Genomic DNA, 21,939 nt, shown 5'->3' on the forward strand with positions numbered 1-21,939 from the left:
TCAGTTTTCCCAAAAAAAAAAGTGTCAAGGTTTTTATTTTGGCAAAAATGTCTGTGATATTTCAAACAGTAATAAACACTGGAAAAGTTTATTCCTTTAATAAATCTCTACGTGCCTCCTTAACTTCTTGCAAATGTCTAGCTGTGAGGAAATACTCAGGTGTCTTTTCGTTTAAATCTCTTGATATTATGTTGTTATGAATGAATTTTATAGGTTATGTGTTGGATTTTAGATGTGAAGAAATTTACATCTTTTGACGATATTGTGGCTCAGAGAAGAGCAGAGGCGAGGCGGAGCCTTGTAGTTCAAGTTAACTCAGAATCTTCATACGGTGAATTGTACGGTTACTGTTCAAAATATGCTGAAATCAATGGTGTTCATCATTACAAAAATGCAGGAGGAGAGGTAGGTTTGTTTGTATGTGAAGGTTTTTAAAGTTCCAGAATAATACTTTCCAAGAAAATGTGCCTTAGTCCAGCAGTGGACCTCACTTGACTGAAACTGTCCAGTTTTTTTTTAATAAATGTTTTAATTTCAGCATTTTATGCTTATTGAATTTGGTTCAGAAGAGAACCTCAAGAATGTTATCCAAAACTGCAGCTCTCACCAAAAGGACATTGAAGTTATGGCCTCAAACTCCCCTTTTCTATGGTTCCGAGCAGCTCCAGGCAAGAAGGAAAAGTTATCAATTCCTTCAAAAGCCCTCATAATCAAAGATGGTAATGCACCTCCTAATGAGGAAGCACTCTCTGAGGAGCTATTGAAGTGTTCCACTGTATCTGAACAAATACAACTGTTGTATGATAGAACAAAACTGAATGATCTGGGAGTTCGGTTACGGTTCATGGTTGCTAGGCAGGTTAGTTTTATATTTCTCAACATTGTTTACTTACTGACTTCAATATTTCTCTTGCTTATATCTGAAAACAAATTAAAATTATAACTGCTATGGTTATTTATTAGAATTATATTGTTTTCAGTTAGAAGTCATATTTGAGAGCCTGTATGCCAACATAGCAGTGAGGCCATTTGGTTCCTCAGTGAATGGGTTTGGCAAGATGGGGTGTGACTTGGATTTAGTTTTGACCAATGTGGTGACCAAAGAAATGGTAAGAACTATTGTTATAATTACACATTGTGTAATTTTAGAGTGAATAAGGTACAAACACAATAAATATATCATCTTTTTAGTTAATATAATTATTTTTCTTTTTAAAAAGGCTCTGGCTAAGCATTTTTTTTTCTTATGCATTTATCTTACATAGGTCCAGATTAATGTATTTTATTGCAGCTCCATTTATTCTCACAATATTCACAATCCCTAAATATTATATCAGCCAACTTAATGGATTTGTGGGAGGGCGGGCGGTGCTTGTTGTTTTTGCTTGTACGGCGTCAGTCGGCGTCACTAAGCGGATATTTTAAGCTAAGTAATTTTATTTTTTTTATTCGGTCAATTCTCCAGAGCGACGGCAACAAAAGACTGGTGTTTCAAGAGAAGCGCTGCGAGGGCGGGCGCGGCGCCTGGCAGCGGCAGCTGGAGCTCGCGGCCGAGTTGTTGGAGCTCCGAGCAGCTGGAGCCACGCGCGTCACGCGCATACTGCACGCGCGCGTTCCGATCGTCAAGTACGCGCACGAGCTCACCGGCGTCGACTGCGACCTGTGCTACAGCAACACGTGAGTATGCTATGAACCCCTCTGAGAGGCCACAAAGGTGTGTTGCGGCGTAATACATTAAAGGCTTCCATAGACCAAACGCGGGTCAGAAGCAGTGCGGGTCAGTTGCAACGCGGGCGGTTGTCAAAAATTTAAATATTCGAAAACAGCTTTCAACGCGCTGCTACCGCCCTGCGTCCGGTGTGTCATGCTAATATGGCCGCCATAGTAAAAATACAACAGCGCGGGCCGCTTCTGTCCCGCACCCGCGGCGCCGCCTCGTTTGTATTTCGGCAGTTGCAGTGCGGCGCGGTTGGAGCGCGGGCCCGCGTTCTAATTTGGTGTACCATACTTTAAAGAGTTTCTTGTATTACAACTTGCGCGGGCCCGCATTCAAACTGCGCTGCTACTGCCCTGCGTTTGGATGCCCAAGGCTTAAATATCTATGATAAATTACATGGTACCACACGCTCGCGAGGGCGGAGGCTGTATACGGCGGAACAAGACCGTCTCCGACGTCGCAGAGTGCTGTTGACGAAGTTCTAAGACTGAACAGACTTGCGGCGTCGCAAAGATACCGTAAGGCCCGGTTTCCACCAGGGTGGAGTAGATGGAAGAAGCGCTTTGATAACATGCGATTCAGATTACATTATTTATACTTCTCGTCTCCACTCAGCTCGCTTCGCGTCACGACGCCGCCGCTGTCAAATTCTATAGAAAAATTTGACAGACCGACACTTCTTTGCTCTGCTCCACTTCGACTATGGCTCCGCTCCGCCTTGGTGGAAACTTGGGAATTACGTTTTTATCAAAATAGACAAGAAAAAGAGATGTTTGAATTACCAATTAGATTTCGTTATGTTTCCTGTCTGCTTCAGTAAAAACCGGACCTAACACTAAGCCTAGGCGCAGACTACCGATTTTTAGTTGACCGATAGTTAGGCCCGATTCTAATTTGTATGAAGAATCGGCCGATATCAAATCGGTGTAATGTGCGCACTTTCATAAATGTCTGATACTGATTAACAGCCCGACCCAACTATCGGCCGACAACTTTGTCGGAATTCTGTAGTCTGCGGCCAGGCTTAGCGCTCCTGCACACGACGCTGTCGCCGCGCCGCCCCCGCGCCTTTGCACTGTCTAAACGCGCCGCGTGAAGCCCGCTGCCGCGCCGCCGCCGCGACGTCAAAGTCGGACCGGTGAAATTAAGCTTTGACGGCGCGGTGGCGGCGTCGTGTGCAGGAGCGCTAATGCAAGCGTAATCTGTGGCTTGTCCCTAACGCTTCTGGTCTCCCAGGTCGGGCGTATACATGTCAGAGCTGCTATGGGCCCTGGGCTCGCTGGACGAGCGCGTGCGGCCGCTGGCGGCGCTGGTGCGGCGCTGGGCGGCGGCAGCAGGGCTGACGAGCGCGCACCCGGGCCGCTGGGTCACCAGCTTCCCGCTCACGCTCATGGTGCTGTTCTTCCTGCAGCAAGACACCGGCGCCGGCGCCGTCCTGCCCACCGTGAAGCACCTCGTCCAGGTCGCCGGTCAGTGAAACGCAAGTTTTTTTTTTCTTTATTGGCACGGAAACGTATGACGTGGTCGACCCAGGCAAACTTGGCGGCGCACTGTAGCGGACGAGGCGAAGAAGATCGGCAAGACCTGGAGCGAGATCAAGCGAGAAGCTCAAGACCGAACGAGATGGAGGACTGTTGTGGACGCCCTCTGCCCCATCTAGGGGACATAGGACCATAAGTCAAGTAAGTCACGGGAACGTATGAAAATGGAATCAAAAAAACATACTTACTAAACAATGGGGGGTGGAATTGTTAAAAAAATATAAATTTAACTATACAATAATAAATTAGATTAAAAAACTTTCATTATGCGTAAACCCTGCACTTACAACTTATTTTCTGAGGTCGTCTAGAAATAAATATAATTCACATATTTTAACAAAAATATACCCACCGTGAAGCACCTCGCCGGTCAGTGAAACTCGATTTTGTTTTTTTTTTCTTTATTGGCACGGAAACGTATCAAAATGGAATCAAAAATATACTTACTCACTAAACAATGGGGGATGGAATTGTTAAAAAATATAAATTAAACTGTACAATAATAAAAAATTAGATTCAAAAACTTTCAAACCCTGCACTTACAACTTATTTTCTGAAGTCATCTAGAAATAAATATAATTCACATATTTTAACAAAAAAATAAATACATAAATAATCACATTGACGAGGACAGCTATTAAAGTTAATTACAATAGGTCCTCTACAGGGCACTTATACACGTCCTGTATAGTCTGCCCTGCCGCCACTTCGAGGAATCATATCGGCCGGTGCTGAGAAGAAGTGGAGTAAGAAACTCAGCACCTTTTCAGCCTTTTAATTATGATATTAATAAATATTTTATAGTATAAAAACAACAACGTAGCAGCGCGGCCGAAATGTATGGTGCGCCTTAAATTTCGACCACACTCCTGCGTTGTCGCGTACTTCAGATAGATATTTAAGTAGCTCCATAAAAGGTCTTGGAACTGCGTAAATAGCTAACTAAAGATTAAATACATAAAGCCCGGTCCGTGAGCACGTAGAATTTTGTCCAATGACCCCTAGCTACCCATCCATATGGCTCGCGCGTAATTATATTGCTGTCGCGACTGTGCGACTGGCACCCGCAGTGAGTGTGGGAGCGCGATAGCAACATAATTACGCGCGAGCAATAAGGATGGGTAGCTTGGGGTCATTGGACAAAATTCTACGTGCTCACGGACCAGACTATAGATTACATTAAACATACATACGAGTACATAACCTACATCACGAGCATTCACTGCAATATTTGGGTAAAGTAATGTTGATGGTAATAAAGTTCACCACTTTACAGGCAAGGAGGACATTCGAGTCGCCGAGGAGAACCTGAACTGCACGTTCCTCCGCGACATGAACAAGCTGGCCCCAGAGCGTTACGGCCAGAGCCAAGACAGCCTGGAGACGCTGCTCCTCAAGTTCTTCGAGTTCTACGCTCAGTTCGACTTCCAGGAGAAAGCCATCTCCATCAACGAGGGAACCGCTATCCGGAAACCGAACGCCCTCCCGTTGTACATAGTCAATCCTCTAGAGCAATCCTTGAACGTGAGCAGGAACGTCAGCTACGAGGAGTGCCAGAGGTTGCAGGCCGAAGTCAGGAACGCCGCGTGGCAGCTGGAAGCGGGCTTAGAAGGACAGAAATCGGACGATTGGGGTATCGTGGGCCTCATCGAAAGGAAGGCGTCGAGAGGGTTGAAGAAGTTACTCCGAGTGGGAAACTCGCACAGACTGGTGTCCGTGAAGGACCTATTTAAGGATGACGAAAACGTAGAATCTGAAGACGGACTCAGAAGTAAACTTCAAAGACTGACGCAGAAGAGTGAGACGGAGCAGGAAGACGGAGTGAGAGAGATGAAAAAAGAGTTGGAGAGCAAACTGGATAGGAAAGTAAAGAATGAACCGCTGAAGTTCAAAAATAGGCAGGTGGCGAGTGAAGTGTTGCGAATACGGAGAAATAAGTTGTTATAGTTAATTTGTGTGGAGCCCGTATTTAGAATGGTGCGCGTGAGTTGATTGAGGAAATGCGATTGGACGTCGGGGCCTGTTCAAGACTTTAACCTATTGATAAATTATGACGATTAGCATCAATTTTTGCTATTACCTATTCCACTGCCTGAGTACATCGCGTACTTTAATCCTATCATCCAGAATTATAAATTGTACTGTTAGTTCAACTAAATTACATATTAATGAGTGAATGTGACGTTTGTAAATTGTACAGTCTATACTTACTTAGGTAAATATTAGTTTTGTTGAGGTTTTGTTTGATACTGTATGTAAATGACATTCTTGTAGTGCGTAAAAGCTGCGAATAAACGTTCATAATGTTCTTATCTCTATTGATTTAATAAATTTCAACACCCATAATAAATAACAAGATTACCTGAACTTCTAAGCCATCAATATAACACCGGAACGAACGATCGCGATTCCTTAGACCGGTTCGCCGCGTAGTTTCTTGAGGAATACTTCGATTTTGGGGTTTTCGACTGCGTTTCTGTAGGGGGATCGTTGGTTGTCGAGCAGCTTCTCGAAGGCGCGCAGGTTGGCGCAGCACATGGCTTCGAGTGTGGGCCGGTAGAGCGCGTCGGCGAGCACGCGGCGCACGAATTCGAGCGCGCTCGGCTCGCCGCCGCATGTGCGCAGAATCTTGTCGGCGCACGCGGTGCTCCACACGCACTCCTCCAGGAATACGTTGTACCTCTCGTTTTGATCGAACACGCGACACTGTAACAAATAAAAAACAGTTTAAGACACTACACACGAAGACGTGTGCTGTCAGTTTATTTTTTTATAATGTAGAAGAGTTTAGTAGGCACCATGTTAGATGCCTTCTTCTTCTCTGTCGGTACACTCTTGTCAGAGTGGTCGTGGTCATCATTTTGAATCACGATTCAGAGTGATGTTCCTCTTAATACGGCGCCATTCCTCAGATGCTTACGGTTAGATGCCTTATGGACCGGAAAACGTAGTGCAGGCTGACCTCGCAACTAGGTGGAGGACCGATCTAACTACGTGGTGGTGATTCTGATGAAGGTCATCGCGGTGAGCGATGCAAGACCAGGGTAGCGTACACCGGTCGTCGTGGATCCACGGGATGTCGTTTGTCAAGCAACGAACAGCATTCGGTTGTATAGATAGTGTCATCCACGAAGACGCGAATGTTTGAGTGTTATCGGTACACACTAAATTATTCATGAGTGCACATGCACACTACAATAATGACGCTCGGATCAAACTCCCCGCACTTCCCTCCACCAAAAGTTGGTGGGGCGCGTCTTCGTGGATGGCACGAGCTATGAGATCACTATCTATTAATGTCACCTAAAAAAAAATCCCTAGTTTTTAGTGGTCAATGCTGGCCGACGGCACCGACACACGCCATTATGACCCGTTCAGCACTACAATTAACGCTCGTTTTTCTATGACGCCCGACCGCTGCTCCGTTGAATGGTCGGACAAGTGATATTGTCGGTGTTGACGGTAGACAGCAAAAATGTTCACCGTTTGTTTTTTGTTTTTATATTGGTTAAGGTAACAAGTGTAAATGTTAATGTATGTTTTAAGTTCAATAAATTATTTGTATTTGTATATCAAGTCTCACCTCATCTCCGATGTCGTCAGTGACGCAGACCTCGGACTTGAAGTCCATGAGCGCGAGCATGACCAGCATAGCCGGCGGCTGCTCGTCCAGCATTGCCCGCAGCATCTCGGATGCTCGCGCTGGTATAACGGGCGTCGGCGAGCCCGGGCCGGACTCCCTATCTGTAACAATTTTATTCTCACCTCATCGCCGATGTCGTCCGTGACGCAGACCTCGGACTTGAAGTCCATGAGCGCGAGCATGACCAGCATAGCCGGCGGCTGCTCGTCCAGCATTGCCCGCAGCATCTCGGCGGCTCGCGCTGGTATAACGCGCGTCGGCGAGCCCGGGCCGGCGGGCGCGGCGACGGCGGCGACGACGTTGGACGCCGCGTAGCGGATGCTCTGCTCGTCGTCTTCGAGCAGCGTGACCAGCATGCCGAAGATCAGCGACTTGAACTCGACTGCGGAGTTGACAGTTTTTTTTTATTTGCATTTTTGATATAGTTGTTTTTGTGATCTTTACGTGTGTGGTGGCTCGTTAGGCGGTTATCACACTGCACCGCGCTCCGCCGCGGAGCGCGGGGCGACAGATTTAATCATTGTATGCAAGTACCTCAGTTTGTATAGAAAACACGCGCGGCACTTCACACTGACAACGCGTCCGCGCGCGTGATTTTTTATATGAAAATCACGCGCTCCGCGGTGGAGCGCGGCGCAGTGTGATAACCGCCTTACTGTTCGTTTTGCAAGTTTTGATAGACATTACATTATTGTTATGTGCATGTACACGTACACACACGAGTGAACTCACTCGCCTTCGTGAGTTGTGAGAACTATACTATCTTAACAGATTATGTATTTAGTTCTAAGGCACGATTTGGCAAACAGTCTGATGAAATGCATGGACGACGACACTTATGGAAAAAACTGTGCCATCACGTGGTTGTAATCAACAAAAATATGTAGACTGATGTCACTGCATCAAATGATTTTTTTATACAGACACGAAAGCTACCTATACGATTATACGAGTTTGTAATAATAATACTCACATCTTTCTTTCTCATTGATGCTTCCCAAATCCATTTTCAGCAGTTTTTCGCAATTAGCTGTCATAAATTCGGCGACCTCCTGCCGCGTGCAGTCGCTGTTGTCCGACGTACTACAGGAGTGGATGACGCGCAGCACCTCTAACACGATCTCTGGGAATATCTTCGACTGCTGCAACTTCGTCGACACGAAACCGCACAGGCTCTTCAAGTAAATGTGAGTCAGATTCTCGTGCTCATTCTGAATGCAGTCGAACAGCTTCCAAATGATTTCCTCGTCCGTGATGTATTTGACGCGCTTGCCGCCCATTTTGATCCCGACGATGTGCTTCTGCGTGTTCTTTTCCAAACTCAACACTTTCAAAGCCTTCTGGTTGCACTCCGGGTATTTGCTGGTCTCGAATATCTTGCACAGTTTCTGGATGTAGTCGGACCTCCTTCTCATCACCGCTAATATGTCGAGGTACACCATCGTCGACAGGTGCTTTTGGAATTTGCAGTCTTCAATGTCCAGGCTGTTGTGAAGTATGAGCAGGTAGTTGAGAGTGCTCAGCACCACTTCGTAAGTCTTGTGGCTGAGGGTTAAGGAGATCAGTTCGGAGCTGGTCTTGATGTTGCGCGATTTCCTGAGCAGCACGAAGTAGAGATTGACGAAGTTGCCGATACACACGTCACGGCCCGACGTGATCGGCGGGACGTAGTATGCGAATATCACTTTGTGTATCTGCGATTGTATGCGGGATAACAAATCGTCACTAATCAAAGATGGGAACCTGAAAACAAGTTTTTCACATTACAATCTTGGTCTACGTATAAAGGCGAAACTGCCGCTTACGCCTTTTTCCAATTATTTAAGCAATGATTTCATTTTGCTCTAATCTATAACGTCTGTAAGAAAAAACAAATTTTTTCCATTAGATACAAAATAAAATTTTAGGCAAATAGGCGTATGTGCAAAACTACGCACGTATAAAGCCCAATCATACGATTCGTCAATCTATACGAGTAGTTGCTTACATAAATATATATTTTTTATAATCCAAATCTTAAATAAAGCCATGAAAATATTTAGCAAATTGTTTTATTTATAAATTATGACACATTATACAGTGTGAGTCACGTTAAAGTGTACATATGAAAATAGATAAAACTAGACCTATTTTTATCGACAAAAAATAGGTAAAAAACATTTTGAGATTTTTTTTTAATTTTTTATAGAATTTTTTTTCTTCCAATTACTTATTGTAAAGAAAACGTAATAACTTTTAAACTAATAGGTATATCCTGATAAAATAAAAACAGTAATAATGCTAAATAACGGGCGATACTAAAACAATACATAAAATACACAAAAAATGCCAATAAATAATAAAAAATGATACTTTATAAAAAAAATCTGCTTAAAAATTCGTATTTTTTTTGTTATATGATAAATTTCTCCAAAAAATGCCCCTATAACAGATGATTTTTATTACTTTTTATTATTCTCTATCGTATAACTTTTGTAAAACTAAAAATCGCATGTCTCTATCCCTATCACAACATTTGCTATGATCGTTTGAACAAAGGCCTGCCACCACATTTTTCTCCGCTACAGGTAGAGACAATTTTAATTTTAACTAAAATGCTTATTTTACTTCGAAATCTTTTGTTTTTATTTGAAATCTAACTTGTCTTTAACAAAATTACAAATCTAGAGTCACTTTCAGTTTCGTTGTTAACGAAGCGTTGAATGGCGCGCTCGGAGAGGCTTAGTTCAAACGATCATTGCAAACGTTGTGATAGGGATAGAGACATGCGATTTTTTGTTTTACAAAAGTAATACGATAGAGAATAATAAAAAGTAATAAAAACCACCTGTTATACGGGCATTTTTTGGAGAAATTTATCAAATAACCAAAAAAATACGAATTTTTAAGCAGATTTTTTTCAAAAAGTATCATTTTTTATTATTTGTTGGCATTTTCTGGGTATTTCATGTATTTTTTTAGTATCGCCTGTTATTTAGCATTATTACTGTTTTTCTTTTATCAGGATATACCGCTTAGTTTAAAAGTTATTACGTTTTCTTTAAAATAAGTAATTGGAAGAAAAAAAATTCTATAAAAATTAAAAAAAAAATCTCAAAAATTTTTGGACCTCTTTTTTATCGATAAAAATAGGTCTAGTTTCATATATTTTCATATGTACACTTTAACGTGACTCACACTGTATAGTTATTTAATTTTTAGTGTTAAGAGTCGCATCTCAAACTAATTTGAAAATTATAAATAATTTGAAAAACCGAACTGCCTAAGGCATCGTGGGTTCAATTCCCGCCTTAGGCAGTTCGATTTTTTCAAGTTATTTATAATTTTTAAAAATATGACACATTATGTTAAAAGGCCTAACTAAATCTCGAGCACAGTATATGGGCGTATTTGCGTTAAACGTAATAACGATACATTAAACAACTTTTTCTAACTGATTTGTTATTGATATAGCACATGATAACAATTAAAATAATTACATGCATAAATAAAGAGAGTAATCGCTTAAAATATTATATTTACGTTGTCATTTAAGTCTCTTTACGTTGAACAATATACATGAAATTATAGAAATATGACGACGTAAAAGGGCAATGCGTAAAATCTCAAAATATACAGGGTGTCCCGTAATGTAACGTCAAGCCGGAACTGGGTGTTGAGGCAAGTTATGCTGGTTATCAGAAAAATAAAAAAAAAATCTATGTGACATTTTGTCAAAATAATAGGCATTTAAAAAAAATCTAAAAATTCTACTCCCGGTGACGGTCTTTTTACTCGTGTTGCCACAAATCTTCACTTTTTCCAAATTTTTTTTTTGTTATGTAACCCTGAATAATGCTTCTCTAAATTGTTATCAAAATTATAAAATCAGCTGCTCCAACTTGGATGAAAAAAATACATTATTCCCAAAAAAAATATCAAAATAAAAATTTTGCCTAGTTTAAACTGACTGTACTGAAAAAAAATTGTACTACGCGAGTGTGGCAAGTGACGTCATAATTTGGCGCATTTAGTAAGGATTCCAAAATGGTATAACACTTGGTAAATTTTTGCTGTAATTGTCGACAATTTTTGGTTTTTTGGAAATAGTCCCGTTTTTAACTTTATCTATCTACCTTGGTTAAAAATATTATTCTAATGTGCCCAAAATTCAAGTTTCTGGCTTAAGTGAGGTGGAGAAGCCATTTTAAAAGGTATGAGCGGGACGGAGAGAGCCATCTTACTTAGCAACAGGGATGTTATGGATATCCGTAACCGTAACCGAAACTGATTCAAAAGTTACTGATAGTTTCGGATAAAGGCGGAGTCTAAGGGTACAATTCCAAACTGCAAAACTCTATGAAATCTGCAGTATACACGCCGCAGCTNTTTTTTTATAGGTCCATGGTGGGGAAAATGAGTCATGAAACAGCAAACAATTCATCTGAAAACTACCTACTTAAATAACTAACAAGCGAAGTCAATATAAAGCTTGTAAAAAGGATACCTACAGGAGAAAGGGACACTTGGTCCTGCCAGAGTTAGGGAGACGATAATTCAAAAGCACGAAAAGTTTAATCCGTGATTCTGACTCGCACTAACTGGGTAGAATTCATACGTATCCTAACTTGATGGTTAATTAGAACCAAGTCTTTCTCCAAAAGAAAAGGATCAATCTTGGGCCTCGCAAAGATTATGCTTAAATGATGAATTAATCACATAATTATTAAAACAGCACTCAATAAAAGATCGCAAGTAATAACACAATTTTATTTAGAATAAGCCGAATACGGCTGCTGTAAAAAGAACTTAAATTGGTTTGTCCTATTGTGTAGTCCACGAAGTAAAATGTTTGATCAGCAAACTATTTCAGGCTATATTTTATACGCCTTACAACAACTTTATTTATTTGCTGATAGTTATTTAGTTTTCCGCTAACCACTTGTTTCTGATTTATTGTTTTACTTTTTTTGCGCAAGTATACCGCAACATTTCACGCAGTCCAGGCACGTCGAAAACGGCGTTAACTGCGTTGTTTCTGTTGTCCAGAAGTCCTTGGGTGCGTACGCACTTCGCACAAAGATCTGTTCCTCAATGAGTTTCCATATCCACAAGTGGTTACGAGCGCGATTTAGCATGACAGTCGCCTGTTGAACCGCCTTGACCGCTCGCTGGCACACGGGGTCCGATTCGTAAGGCATATTAAATAGTAAGTTCTGGATGTTGCAGCGAAACACCTGAAATTTCGGACTGATACAATCCAAATTCCAAGTCGGTTATCAATATTATGAAACCCCAATAACATTAAAATGATGTTATCTTATTCTAATGGAAGAACACATAACTCTACAGGTACCTACATAAAACGAACTAGAACAAATGATATAAAAACTGACCTCGTGTCCGCATATCTCCAGCATGCAATAATTAACGAAAAGAACTTGCACGAGGTCGACTCTATATCCAAGAGTCTGGAGACGGTCTGCAAAAGAATACCTACCTAATTACATAGCTGGGTACGAGTCATTTTTGATCAGCATCGAAAAGAATAAACCTCGTATAGATAGAATATTCCTCCTTCTCGAATAGCTGGACATAAATCGCTACCAATGATAAACGCCACTAAAGCATTGTCCACCCGCTGACCGCTTCTCACAATTAAATATTAGGTAGGGAGGGATATTGAACTACACTCGGCATCAAATAAATCGCACCTCCCGCGACAAGCACTTATCAAACGTATGCATCCCCACTTCCCACCAACATAGGTACCATTTGAAAGCCTAGTTTTAAACTTCATTTCATTAAAGGAAAGGTTTTTACCCCAAAAATGTGTCTTTACAAGGATCCAGAGTCACTTCTTCAAAAAATGGGTAGGTAGTTACGCTATAGCCATTNCTAGGCAAAATTTTTATTTGGATATTTTTTTTGGGAATAATGTATTTTTTTCATCCAAGCTGGAGCAGCTGGTTTTGTAATTTTGATAACAATTTAGAGAAGCATTATTCAGGGTTACATAACAAAAAAAAAATTTGGAAAAAGTGAAGATTTGTGGCAACACGAGTAAAAGGACCGTCACCTGGAGTAGAATTTTTAGATTTTTTTTAAATGCCTATTATTTTGAAAACATGCCACATAGATTTTTTTTTATATTTTTCTGATAACCAGCACAACTAGCCTCAACACCCAGTTTCGGCTTGACGTTACATTACGGGACACCCTGTATAAGAAAAATATATAAATTGATAACAGCAGTAGCAAAAGCATTACATGTTACGGCTAAATGTGAAATTTCATTAAATTCGTTTCAGTAGGTCAGAAGATATGACCCAAAAATATGGTTCTGGCCACTTAAATGGCTCTCCTGTAAAATCTATTTTTTCACTTACGCCATATGTAGGAGCCATCGATAATTAGTAGTTGCGAGTTACTGTTTTCAGTTGTTGCGATTATAGTCTGGTCGCCGAGCACATAGAATTTTGTCCAATGACCCCAAGCTACCCATCCTTATCGCTCGCGCGTAATTATGGTGCTGTCGCGCTCGCACACTCACTGCGGGCGCCCATCACACAGTTGCTCGGAGACCGGGCTTTAGTACTTCTTAGTGACCAGTTACGAATTACTATGACTTACTGATTTCTGCGACGTTTGTCAACAACCCACTCCTCTTTTCGGTTGAAGTAGCTGGTACAAATATAACAACCGCTAATTATGAGTTAAAAGTATATTATTTTGTTCTTTAACTCACCTCCACAGCAGCATATTGATCATCTTCGCATACTCGTCGGCGATGACATAGCAGGCGTGGTCTCCGTCGGCCTGCTCGACGATCCACAGCGTCTGCTCCAGGCGGAGGCGCAGGCACGCCAGGGCTTCGCCCTCCAGCGCGGCCTCGTCCGGACGAGCGTCCAGCAGTCGAGTGAGCTGTAGTAACACGCCATGGCAATAGTTGCGTTTGATCTCCGGGTCGGAGATCACGTTAAGCAACGCCTCGACGAACGCCATGTATCTGGAAGTGTTTTTTTTATTTATTAATTTGGACCACAAACAGATTCACAATATGTATTCTTAAAAGCTAGTTTTATGGATAGTGCTTATCATGAATCCAACAACGTTGGTCACAATTTAAGATTACAAATGTTTAATGGGGCAGAGCCTGTCTAGGCATCCGGCGCATACTCTAGTTCTACTCGTTCTAATACCATTTAATTTATACAACTCAAAAGTTAGTGATGATGATACATACAAGCTAGGTAGTCAAGTTTATTTGTCTAATTCGGCAATTAGGGTGTCTGTGACAAGTTTCTTATATTTACCAACGGTAGAGGCAAAAATGTCCAAGTCATTGAAAAGTTTGTTGTGCGTTAATGACATTCTGTTTATGGGACATCGCAGTCCGGCATTAGTCCGACAAGCTGTAGTTGAGAACAACTCATTACAATGTGTAGATCTCATATTTGCTTTTGTAGGTACTCTATAATACACTTCATTAGTCAACTCGATACAGTCGTACCTGTTGTGACATATGTCGTATAGTAGCATTGTTTCCAATTGTGCACGTCTCAATTTAAGTCTAGTAAATTATATTCGGTTAGTAATTCCTGATATGGTAGTCTTTTCCTGACATATTTTTAATGTACAAATCGCAAGAATTTTTTTTGTTGTGTTGAGGATGGTATAGCGATCGAGGCAAACAAGATCGGTGTTGCATTCTGAAATAAATGGAATTTCTAACACGAGAAGGGTTAAGGCTGGATTGCACCATCTTACTTTAACTTTGACAAACGTCAAAAATCTGTCAAACTCCATACAAAAAGCACTGGTTATCGTCAAATTTACCGTTAAAGTTAAGTGGTGCAACTCAGCCTGTGTCATGTGTGACGTATGAGGGAATTTGATCTGACCAAAAACAAAAGATAGCCTTCGTTTGTCTCAATAGGCGTTAAGTCAGAAACTCTTTATTGCATACTATAATTATGAATTTTTTTAAGCGTTAAGACGTCACAGCGTTCGCCCGGCAAGCGAAAGGTCGTGTGTTCGATTCTCCCCTCGGTCAATTATTCGATTTCTTTCAAGTTATTAAAAATATATACAGGTTCAAAGCGGCACAATATAAGTGGTCCAAAGAAACGATACTGACCAGTCAGACGCAACGAGCGGTCACGAACGGCGGCAGCGCTGCCGGCCCTAGGTGCAGCGCTTGCTCCATCTAGTGTTGAAGCCAGAGCAAGGGTTCCCAAAGTAGAGGGGCGCCGTGAGTCAACAATCATTTACGTCGCGTTGGCGCTTGAAAACCATTGATACCCTTTCTCTCCTACGTCTTTACCCCCCCTCCCCCCCCCCGTTTTTCGACTATATCTTTTGGTTAGGCCCGCTATACACGGACAGCTCGAGCAGTTAGTCAGTGATCAACATACACAGACCGCTCTTGTAGTCAAGAGTCAACAGCTTGAATCTGCCAGCTATAACTGCTCAACAAATCACAAGCGCGCGCGCCGTGGAATTTAAAAAGTGGGCAATTACCTCCAACTGCGCGAGAGCTGTCGACAGCTCGAGCAATCAGTGTATAGCTGGCGACTGCTTGACCGCACGATAAAAATTCACCGTGCTGTCGAACGCCCGAATCAGTTGCAACCGCTCGAGCGGTTCGTGTATGTGCGTCCATAGAACTCTGCAGTTCACTGTGCAGTCGCAGCTTGAAGCTGTCAACCCTGACTGCTTCAAGCGGTCCGTGTATTGCCGGCCTTAGGGTGCTGAAAAAGATTGGGTACCCCTGAGCTAGAAGCTAATGAATGGAGCAGGATACTGACTGGTCTGGCGCGAAAGGCGGCAGCAGCGCCACAAGCCGCACAATGGACGGAGCAGGATACTGACTGGTTCGCAGACGGCCGGGGGGAAGAAGGAGGAGATTCGCTCGCCTCCTTCCGCCTCCCTAGGTGAGACCAGTGGGTGTTAGGCCGGGGGGCCCATCACCCACATTGCATCCCATCCTGTCTGGGGGGGTCTGCCAGTGTACCGGCAGACCTCTTTAGCGCGGGAGGCCCGGCAAAGGCTGGGCCATGCGTCGGCACGGCGTGATCTGAATCTGTAGGACCCCACGTCGTGCCAGTAAAACGCGGAGGGTGCACCGCAGGTTTTTAGTGGGTATACTTGTCGGGTGACAGCCGCTATTGCTGCCACCCGACAATGGAGTCCCACGTAACCCGTCGCTTCCCCGGAGGCGGCGGGTATACGCAAAGTATTTTCCTGCGCAAAAAAAAAAGGATACTGACTGGTCGGGCGCGACGAGCGGCAGCAGCGCGCGCGCAGACAGCTCCCGCGCCGCTCGCACGGGGCTGCGGGCGGCGGCGGCGACGAGCACACAATGGACGGAGCAGGATACTGACTGGTCGGGCGCCACGAGCGGCAGCAGCGCGCGCGCAGCCAGCTCCCGCGCCGCTCGCACGGGGCTGCGGGCGGCGGCGGCGACGAGCGGCAGGAGCGCCACGAGCCGCAGCGCCGACGCCGTGCCCTCGAGCGCGGACGGGTACAGGCGGCCCAGCAGCAGCAGCACCGGGCACAGAGCCGGCTGTAGCTCGTGCTCCATCGATTCGTTCGCCTCCTTCAGCTTGTTCTATTTGAAGCGAGGACTTTAGTTTATTTTTGCGGAAGCTTGGTGTAACGAAAGTACAATAGTCGTTACGTTTATAATCAATGAGGATTGAAAAATCCGCCAGATGGCAATACGTAGACGGGAGGTCCAAATGCTGCATGATTGGTGGATTTTGACCTATCTGTCAATGTCATGTCAAAAATAACCAATCATGCAGCATTTGGACCTCCCGTCTACGTATTGCCATCTGGCGGATTTTTCAATCGCGAAAACTTTCATTCATTACGGTCAGTCCTCTACGAATACCATCAAAAATTTATGAATAAAACAAATTAACTTCTAAAAATGTATCGAAAAGCATCATAATAATGTCCAGTACTATAACATGAGCCCCCCTCTCCCATAATTCGCCCTAGCGAATGAGGGTTTTCGCGAATGAAAGATCCGCTAGATGGCGGGACGTGGATGTGGGGTCTGACTGCTGCGTAATTGGTGGATTTTGACATATCTGTCAATGTCATGTCAAAAATAACCAATCATGCAGCATTTGGACCTCGCGTCTACGTATTTAAGTATGTTTATACCCATTTTCTAGTGCTTAGTTTGGGACTAGAAGCGCAATGTAAAATGTCCAAGGATATTTATTATTATTATTGCCATCTGGCGAATTTTTCATTCGCGAAAACCCTCATTAGCATCATCTCTCTTCAAATTCAAAATTCAAATGCGTTATCGATTCCCCAAGTGGACGCCTATTTACTGCGTCTTCCATTCTGCAGCCGCCACTCGAAGACCTTTCTTCTTCCAACGGCTGTGGATGCTGCAAACTATATGGCTGGTTTTAGTGTCACGCGGACTGTGAGTGCGGATCGCTCCGCACAGCCGATCTGTATGAACGGCTAGGGAGCGAGCGGTTCCTCCGGCCCGCATTACTCTAAAACGCTCCCTAGAAGTTTATACAGATTGGCCGTGCGGAGCGGGTCCGCACCAGACGGTCCGCATGACACTAAAACCAGCCTATGGCTGACCTATAGCTAAATAGAAAGAAAGAAAGAAAATAATTTTATTTTGACAACAACAGATTCAGGGAACAAAGACATACATAAAAAAAAATATTTAGTTGCCAATAAAATACGTACCAGTATGAAGTCGTAAAGCGCCGGGTAGCGCAGGAAGAAGATGCGACCGGTCATGGTGTTTCGTAGCGCGGGCAAGTCGGAGTGGCGCGCGCGGTCCACGCCGAATATGCGCACCATCAGCGCACTGAACAGCAGCGTGGAACTGTTGCGCTCCTGCACGCGAAAACCGAAAGGTCACTGAGTGACTCATTACGAAATCTCAGGAACTACAAGTGCTAGGAGTATCAAATTTTGCATGAGGGTTCTTGAGGTTGAGAGCCATCTGCGCTCACCTATTGTCAGGTGAAGCTGAAAAACCCGCTCACACATTCAGTCCGAAAAAAAAATTGCATGAGGGTTCCTTTTAGAACGTAGATGCTCACTAAGACGGGATTTTGTAAAATTCAACCCCTAAGGGAGTAAAACGGGATGCATGAGTACGAAGTGACGGGCGGCTGCTAGTACACATATAAAAGAAGGATGAGATTCAAATCAGGATCGACGTGCATTAAACAGTAGCGTGTAAAGGTTCGGCCAAACCAACGCGCCTGCGTGCACGTTGGCGATCCTACTGATTGCGTTAACGATTTCCAAAGAGGTCTGTATAAAATAATTGGAAATTGGGAAGCTTTTAATAAAACTCTTCGCCTTTTCGAACCAATACGTCGAGCCAGCATGGTGAGTGTAGGCTTCCCTCTATCTCTAGTAAATTACATATACCAGAAAATCTGGTAATTTGTGCTTTGCAATGAAGGCTAAAAGACAAAGAGACATGCATCAAATATTAAACATACCAGAAAAAATATTTGAAAACTCACCATCCACGTCTCCCTCTCGAAGCCTCGCAGTGCGACCATCAGCCCCTCCCCAACGTATCCCCCCAGGGCCTCCTCCAAAGCTGACGTCTTAAACAGCGCCCGCAGAATGTTCATGCTGTGAGTTCTCACTTCCACGTATGGGTCATGCGGCTCATCTTGATTGGTAGCTCCCGAAGCATTAGCTCGGTCACTGGGCTCATGTGTAGTAGTATTTAAAGTGGAAGGAACATTTTCGGGCTCTGCATCAAGAGTCACTTGTTCGGCATTACTTGTTGCAGGATACACGTCTGGGTTAGGGACGTAGTTGGCGAGGCGAAGAAGGGCAGTCATGCATTGTGGTAGATATTTGGGGCTACCTGCCACCTGCACTTCGGTGGTGGTAAGTGCCTGTAAGAAAATTTTAGATTGAAAGATCACAGCCGAAAGACCGAAGTAATTTAGGTAGTACGTTTAACTGAGTACGTTTTTTTTTAAATTTGGCTGTCCCCTGTTCTTCTCACGGTCTCCGTTTTAGTATTACCCGGCGCTCCTGAACCCAATATAAGAAGACGTCTACCTATAGCGACATCTCCTATGTTAGGCCAAGAGCAAGACACACTTTGAGTCGCTGGCTTAAAGGAGTAATTAAAAGATTTTTTCTTTATTGAGGCCGGACTTCGGCAGTGGTATAGTGTGCAGGTGTAATGGATATGTCATGTGACTTCACAATTTTACGGTGACAAATACATCAGTTTCTGGAATCTTCTGGAACCTCTCAAAATATGTCCTATGCTTTAGGAATGTTATGGTTAAGTAGTTTCGGTTATGGATACGGTTACGGGCATAGGAATAATATTATACCGGTTTCGGTTACGGTTACAGATATTTTTTTATTTCGGATATCCGAATCTTTCGGTTACGGTTACGGATATTTGTGCTTTAGAATGCAATTTGCAATACTTGTCCAATACATGGTTATTCATGGCCGCACACTTTACATCGAAGAAAAAGTAATAAAAATTAATACTAAATGGCATTATAAAGGTAAATCAGGCTGTTTTGCCTTTACATATAATGCTATACAAAAAACAATTTAAACTGCCTACATCCGAAACTATCCGAAACTTTTGAATCAGTTGCGGTTACGGTTTCCGATATTTTTTTATTTCGGATATCCGAAAGTTTCGGTTACGGTTACGGATATCCATAACATCCCTGTTTCCTACCATAATCATGTATGGCAGGCCGGCGCTGCGTCGTGTAGCACTCAGGCCGGGCTGCGGCGCGGAGATGACGCGGATGCAGTCCCGTAACCACATACGCGGCATCAGGTGCAGCTCCTCCGAGCGGCACCTCCACAGCCTGGCGGAAGTGGAACGGTCCATTATACACAAATATCAAGAGGCAGGCACTACACTATAATTATTACAGTAATTTATTTGATATAACAACAGCAAAGGTACAAGATACAATGGACACAACGATGACCCCTGCAGAAGTATAAAACTGTGTTACAGAGAGTAATGTATGTATGTAACTTTGAGTAATTGAACATTTTTCAGATTGATACATGACAGTGAAGCTCACACACGTCAGACTTCAGAACATAAGTGGGATTGTAAGTGTAACGGAACACATAGAGCAAAGTGAAAAGTAATGAACGAGAAAAAGAGAGAGATTTTTGCAAAAGGGAAAGATACGAATGTGAAGATTTTGCGTGGAGAAGACGAGAATTATCTTTTCTTGATTGTTAAATCTTGAATTGAGACATCTCGATGACAATGGCCTGATGATCTGAAGAAGATAGCGGGACATCGCACTATGTATAGCTCGTGCCATCCACGAAGACGCGCCCCACCAATTTTTGGTCGAGGGAAGCGCGGGGTGCGGGGAGTTTGATCCGAGCAATCCGAGCGTCATTATTGTAGTGTCCGTGTGCACTCATGGATAATTTAGCGTGTACCGATAACACTCAAACATTAGCGAAAGAATGGTGGGGCGCGTCTTTGTGATTGGCACGATCTACAGTGGTCTTTAAGAGGCTGAAATGATGACATAGAAGCTTCTTTCAAGCAAAATATCTTTCTCACCTGGTCAGCATCCTGGAGAAGCCCACATACGCCTGCTCAAACGCGCCCCGATGTTTGGTCTCAGCCAGCAGTTGGGTGAAGTGTTGGCCGATGCGATTTAGCTGCTCGTGCGACAGTAAGCCCGTCTCGTCCTCCAGTTCGATGCTCATCCGGGCCACCAACGTGCCGAGAATGTTTGACACCTGGGGATCAACGAAGATGGGCCGAGTCTGAGAGGGAGAAACCAAATGCGACAGCTTACCTCACAACTGCTCCCTGCATGTACAGTTAGTTTTATTTTTATTATTTTAATGGGAACATTGTACAAGTCGTCTGAAGAAAATATAAAAAGTATTATAATGTACAGTCACAAGCACATAAATGTATACCCACAGCCACACTATGTAATTTATTAAGTTTTATAGAAATAAAAAAGAAAAATATTTTAAAAATAAACATAAAATTACACAAGGTAATTATAATTACTTTATCCATGTTTGTAATTTAATATTCACTTTATAATCTACATACATACACATATCAGTTATAGAGCATATTTTAATGTAAAAAAGTCTTATGCCAATTATGTATGGCTTACTGGTGGAATAGAGATGGGTTCAAGGCAAGTAACTTACAGATGTTATAAAGTCACCTAAATGCCCTTTATTATACTTCATGACATTAGCCGGGACAAACTATTACACCTAAGTATTTTTCGAAGAATGGAGATGCTTGTGATAAGTGCCACGAAATATGGTCGTAAAGTTCGGTATTCGCCAAAGCAAACTAAATATGTAAATCAAAAGTTACCAAACAAGTGTGTTAACGATAGGTTCTGTATATCAAGCGAGTATGATTCCATGTTCAATATAACACCAATTTTTCCATCCTGTAAGTACTTTCCCTCATCGAATCTCTTAGTGTTCAGGCTATTAATGTTTTCTTGCCCAACTTATATATTTCATTCATAATTTCACAATGAAAATGATTATTACTAACCTCTTTCACTGATCTCCAAGCACATAGAAGCACCATTTGAGCTGTAACTGGTCTTCCATCTTCTAGTCTCAGGTCACTAGAATTTAGAATTTAGAAATGTGTAGATAAAGGCCTCTAGTTAAATAACTTATAGCCACGTACCCCCAATCCAATCCACTGTCTGGTTGACACCAAGGTCAACTAAGGCCTAAGTTTTTTGGATGACTCTATGGATCTTATTTGACAGTTAAGTTAAAAAGAGATTCTGGTTTTATTTAATAAGGAGGAAAAGTGATATTCATTAATGTTGGGATTGTGAACAATGATAATGATTTGCGCCAATCGTAGTAGCAGGACGGTTTTAAGCACAAGCCAATTTATACATCTTCAATAAGGAAGAATTTGCCTAACAAGATCTGTGCCTTAGGAAGAACACGCTTGCAGATCAAGTTTTTAAGGACAAGCCAATTTACACCTATCGCTCTTTTATTATGGGAAAAATTGC

At 42.8% G+C, this 21,939-nt stretch overlaps 3 protein-coding genes across 3 annotated transcripts in view; 1 reads left to right on the forward strand and 2 right to left on the reverse strand.

Moving 5' to 3' along the window:
• On the forward strand, window positions 1-5,570 carry LOC114349668 (poly(A) RNA polymerase, mitochondrial). Its single transcript, XM_028300130.1, has 7 exons — window positions 1-159; window positions 233-405; window positions 539-859; window positions 981-1,109; window positions 1,466-1,677; window positions 2,954-3,186; window positions 4,535-5,570. Exons 1-7 carry the CDS (start codon window positions 48-50, stop codon window positions 5,203-5,205), a joined length of 1,851 nt encoding a protein of 616 aa, XP_028155931.1. The 5' UTR covers window positions 1-47; the 3' UTR covers window positions 5,206-5,570.
• Window positions 5,340-21,939, reverse strand: part of THADA (Thyroid adenoma-associated protein homolog) — a 33,007-nt gene continuing 16,407 nt past the window's right edge. Inside the window, exons 11-20 of the mRNA XM_028300153.1 lie at window positions 21,456-21,531; window positions 20,478-20,659; window positions 19,614-19,749; window positions 18,409-18,795; window positions 17,612-17,764; window positions 16,267-16,493; window positions 13,629-13,889; window positions 7,875-8,644; window positions 7,024-7,283; window positions 5,340-5,964 (exon numbers count right to left, since the gene is read on the reverse strand). Coding sequence (XP_028155954.1) covers window positions 5,671-5,964; window positions 7,024-7,283; window positions 7,875-8,644; window positions 13,629-13,889; window positions 16,267-16,493; window positions 17,612-17,764; window positions 18,409-18,795; window positions 19,614-19,749; window positions 20,478-20,659; window positions 21,456-21,531 — 2,746 coding nt within the window. The 3' untranslated portion in view covers window positions 5,340-5,670. The remainder of the gene's footprint in view (window positions 5,965-7,023; window positions 7,284-7,874; window positions 8,645-13,628; window positions 13,890-16,266; window positions 16,494-17,611; window positions 17,765-18,408; window positions 18,796-19,613; window positions 19,750-20,477; window positions 20,660-21,455; window positions 21,532-21,939) is intronic.
• On the reverse strand, window positions 11,689-12,497 carry LOC114349669 (uncharacterized). Its single transcript, XM_028300131.1, has 2 exons — window positions 12,277-12,497; window positions 11,689-12,117 (listed from the first exon to the last, which is right to left on the reverse strand). Exons 1-2 carry the CDS (start codon window positions 12,298-12,300, stop codon window positions 11,842-11,844), a joined length of 300 nt encoding a protein of 99 aa, XP_028155932.1. The 5' UTR covers window positions 12,301-12,497; the 3' UTR covers window positions 11,689-11,841.

The sequence above is a fragment of the Ostrinia furnacalis genome, unplaced genomic scaffold, assembly GCF_004193835.3.
Source record: "Ostrinia furnacalis isolate ACB-3 unplaced genomic scaffold, ASM419383v2 OfSCF0695, whole genome shotgun sequence".
Classification (NCBI taxonomy): Eukaryota; Metazoa; Arthropoda; class Insecta; order Lepidoptera; family Crambidae; genus Ostrinia; species Ostrinia furnacalis.

Bases quoted from the DNA above. Each gene is read 5' to 3' on its own strand.
- LOC114349668 (XM_028300130.1), top strand. From the start codon at position 48: ATGTCTGTGATATTTCAAACAGTAATAAACACTGGAAAAGTTTATTCC. The intron at 860-980 runs GTTAGTTTTATA...TATTGTTTTCAG, and splicing joins GGTTCATGGTTGCTAGGCAG to TTAGAAGTCATATTTGAGAG. The intron at 1,110-1,465 runs GTAAGAACTATT...TCAATTCTCCAG, and splicing joins ATGTGGTGACCAAAGAAATG to AGCGACGGCAACAAAAGACT.
- LOC114349669 (XM_028300131.1), bottom strand. From the start codon at position 12,300: ATGCTGGAGATATGCGGACACGAG. The intron at 12,118-12,276 runs GTCAGTTTTTAT...CCGAAATTTCAG, and splicing joins TGGAGATATGCGGACACGAG to GTGTTTCGCTGCAACATCCA.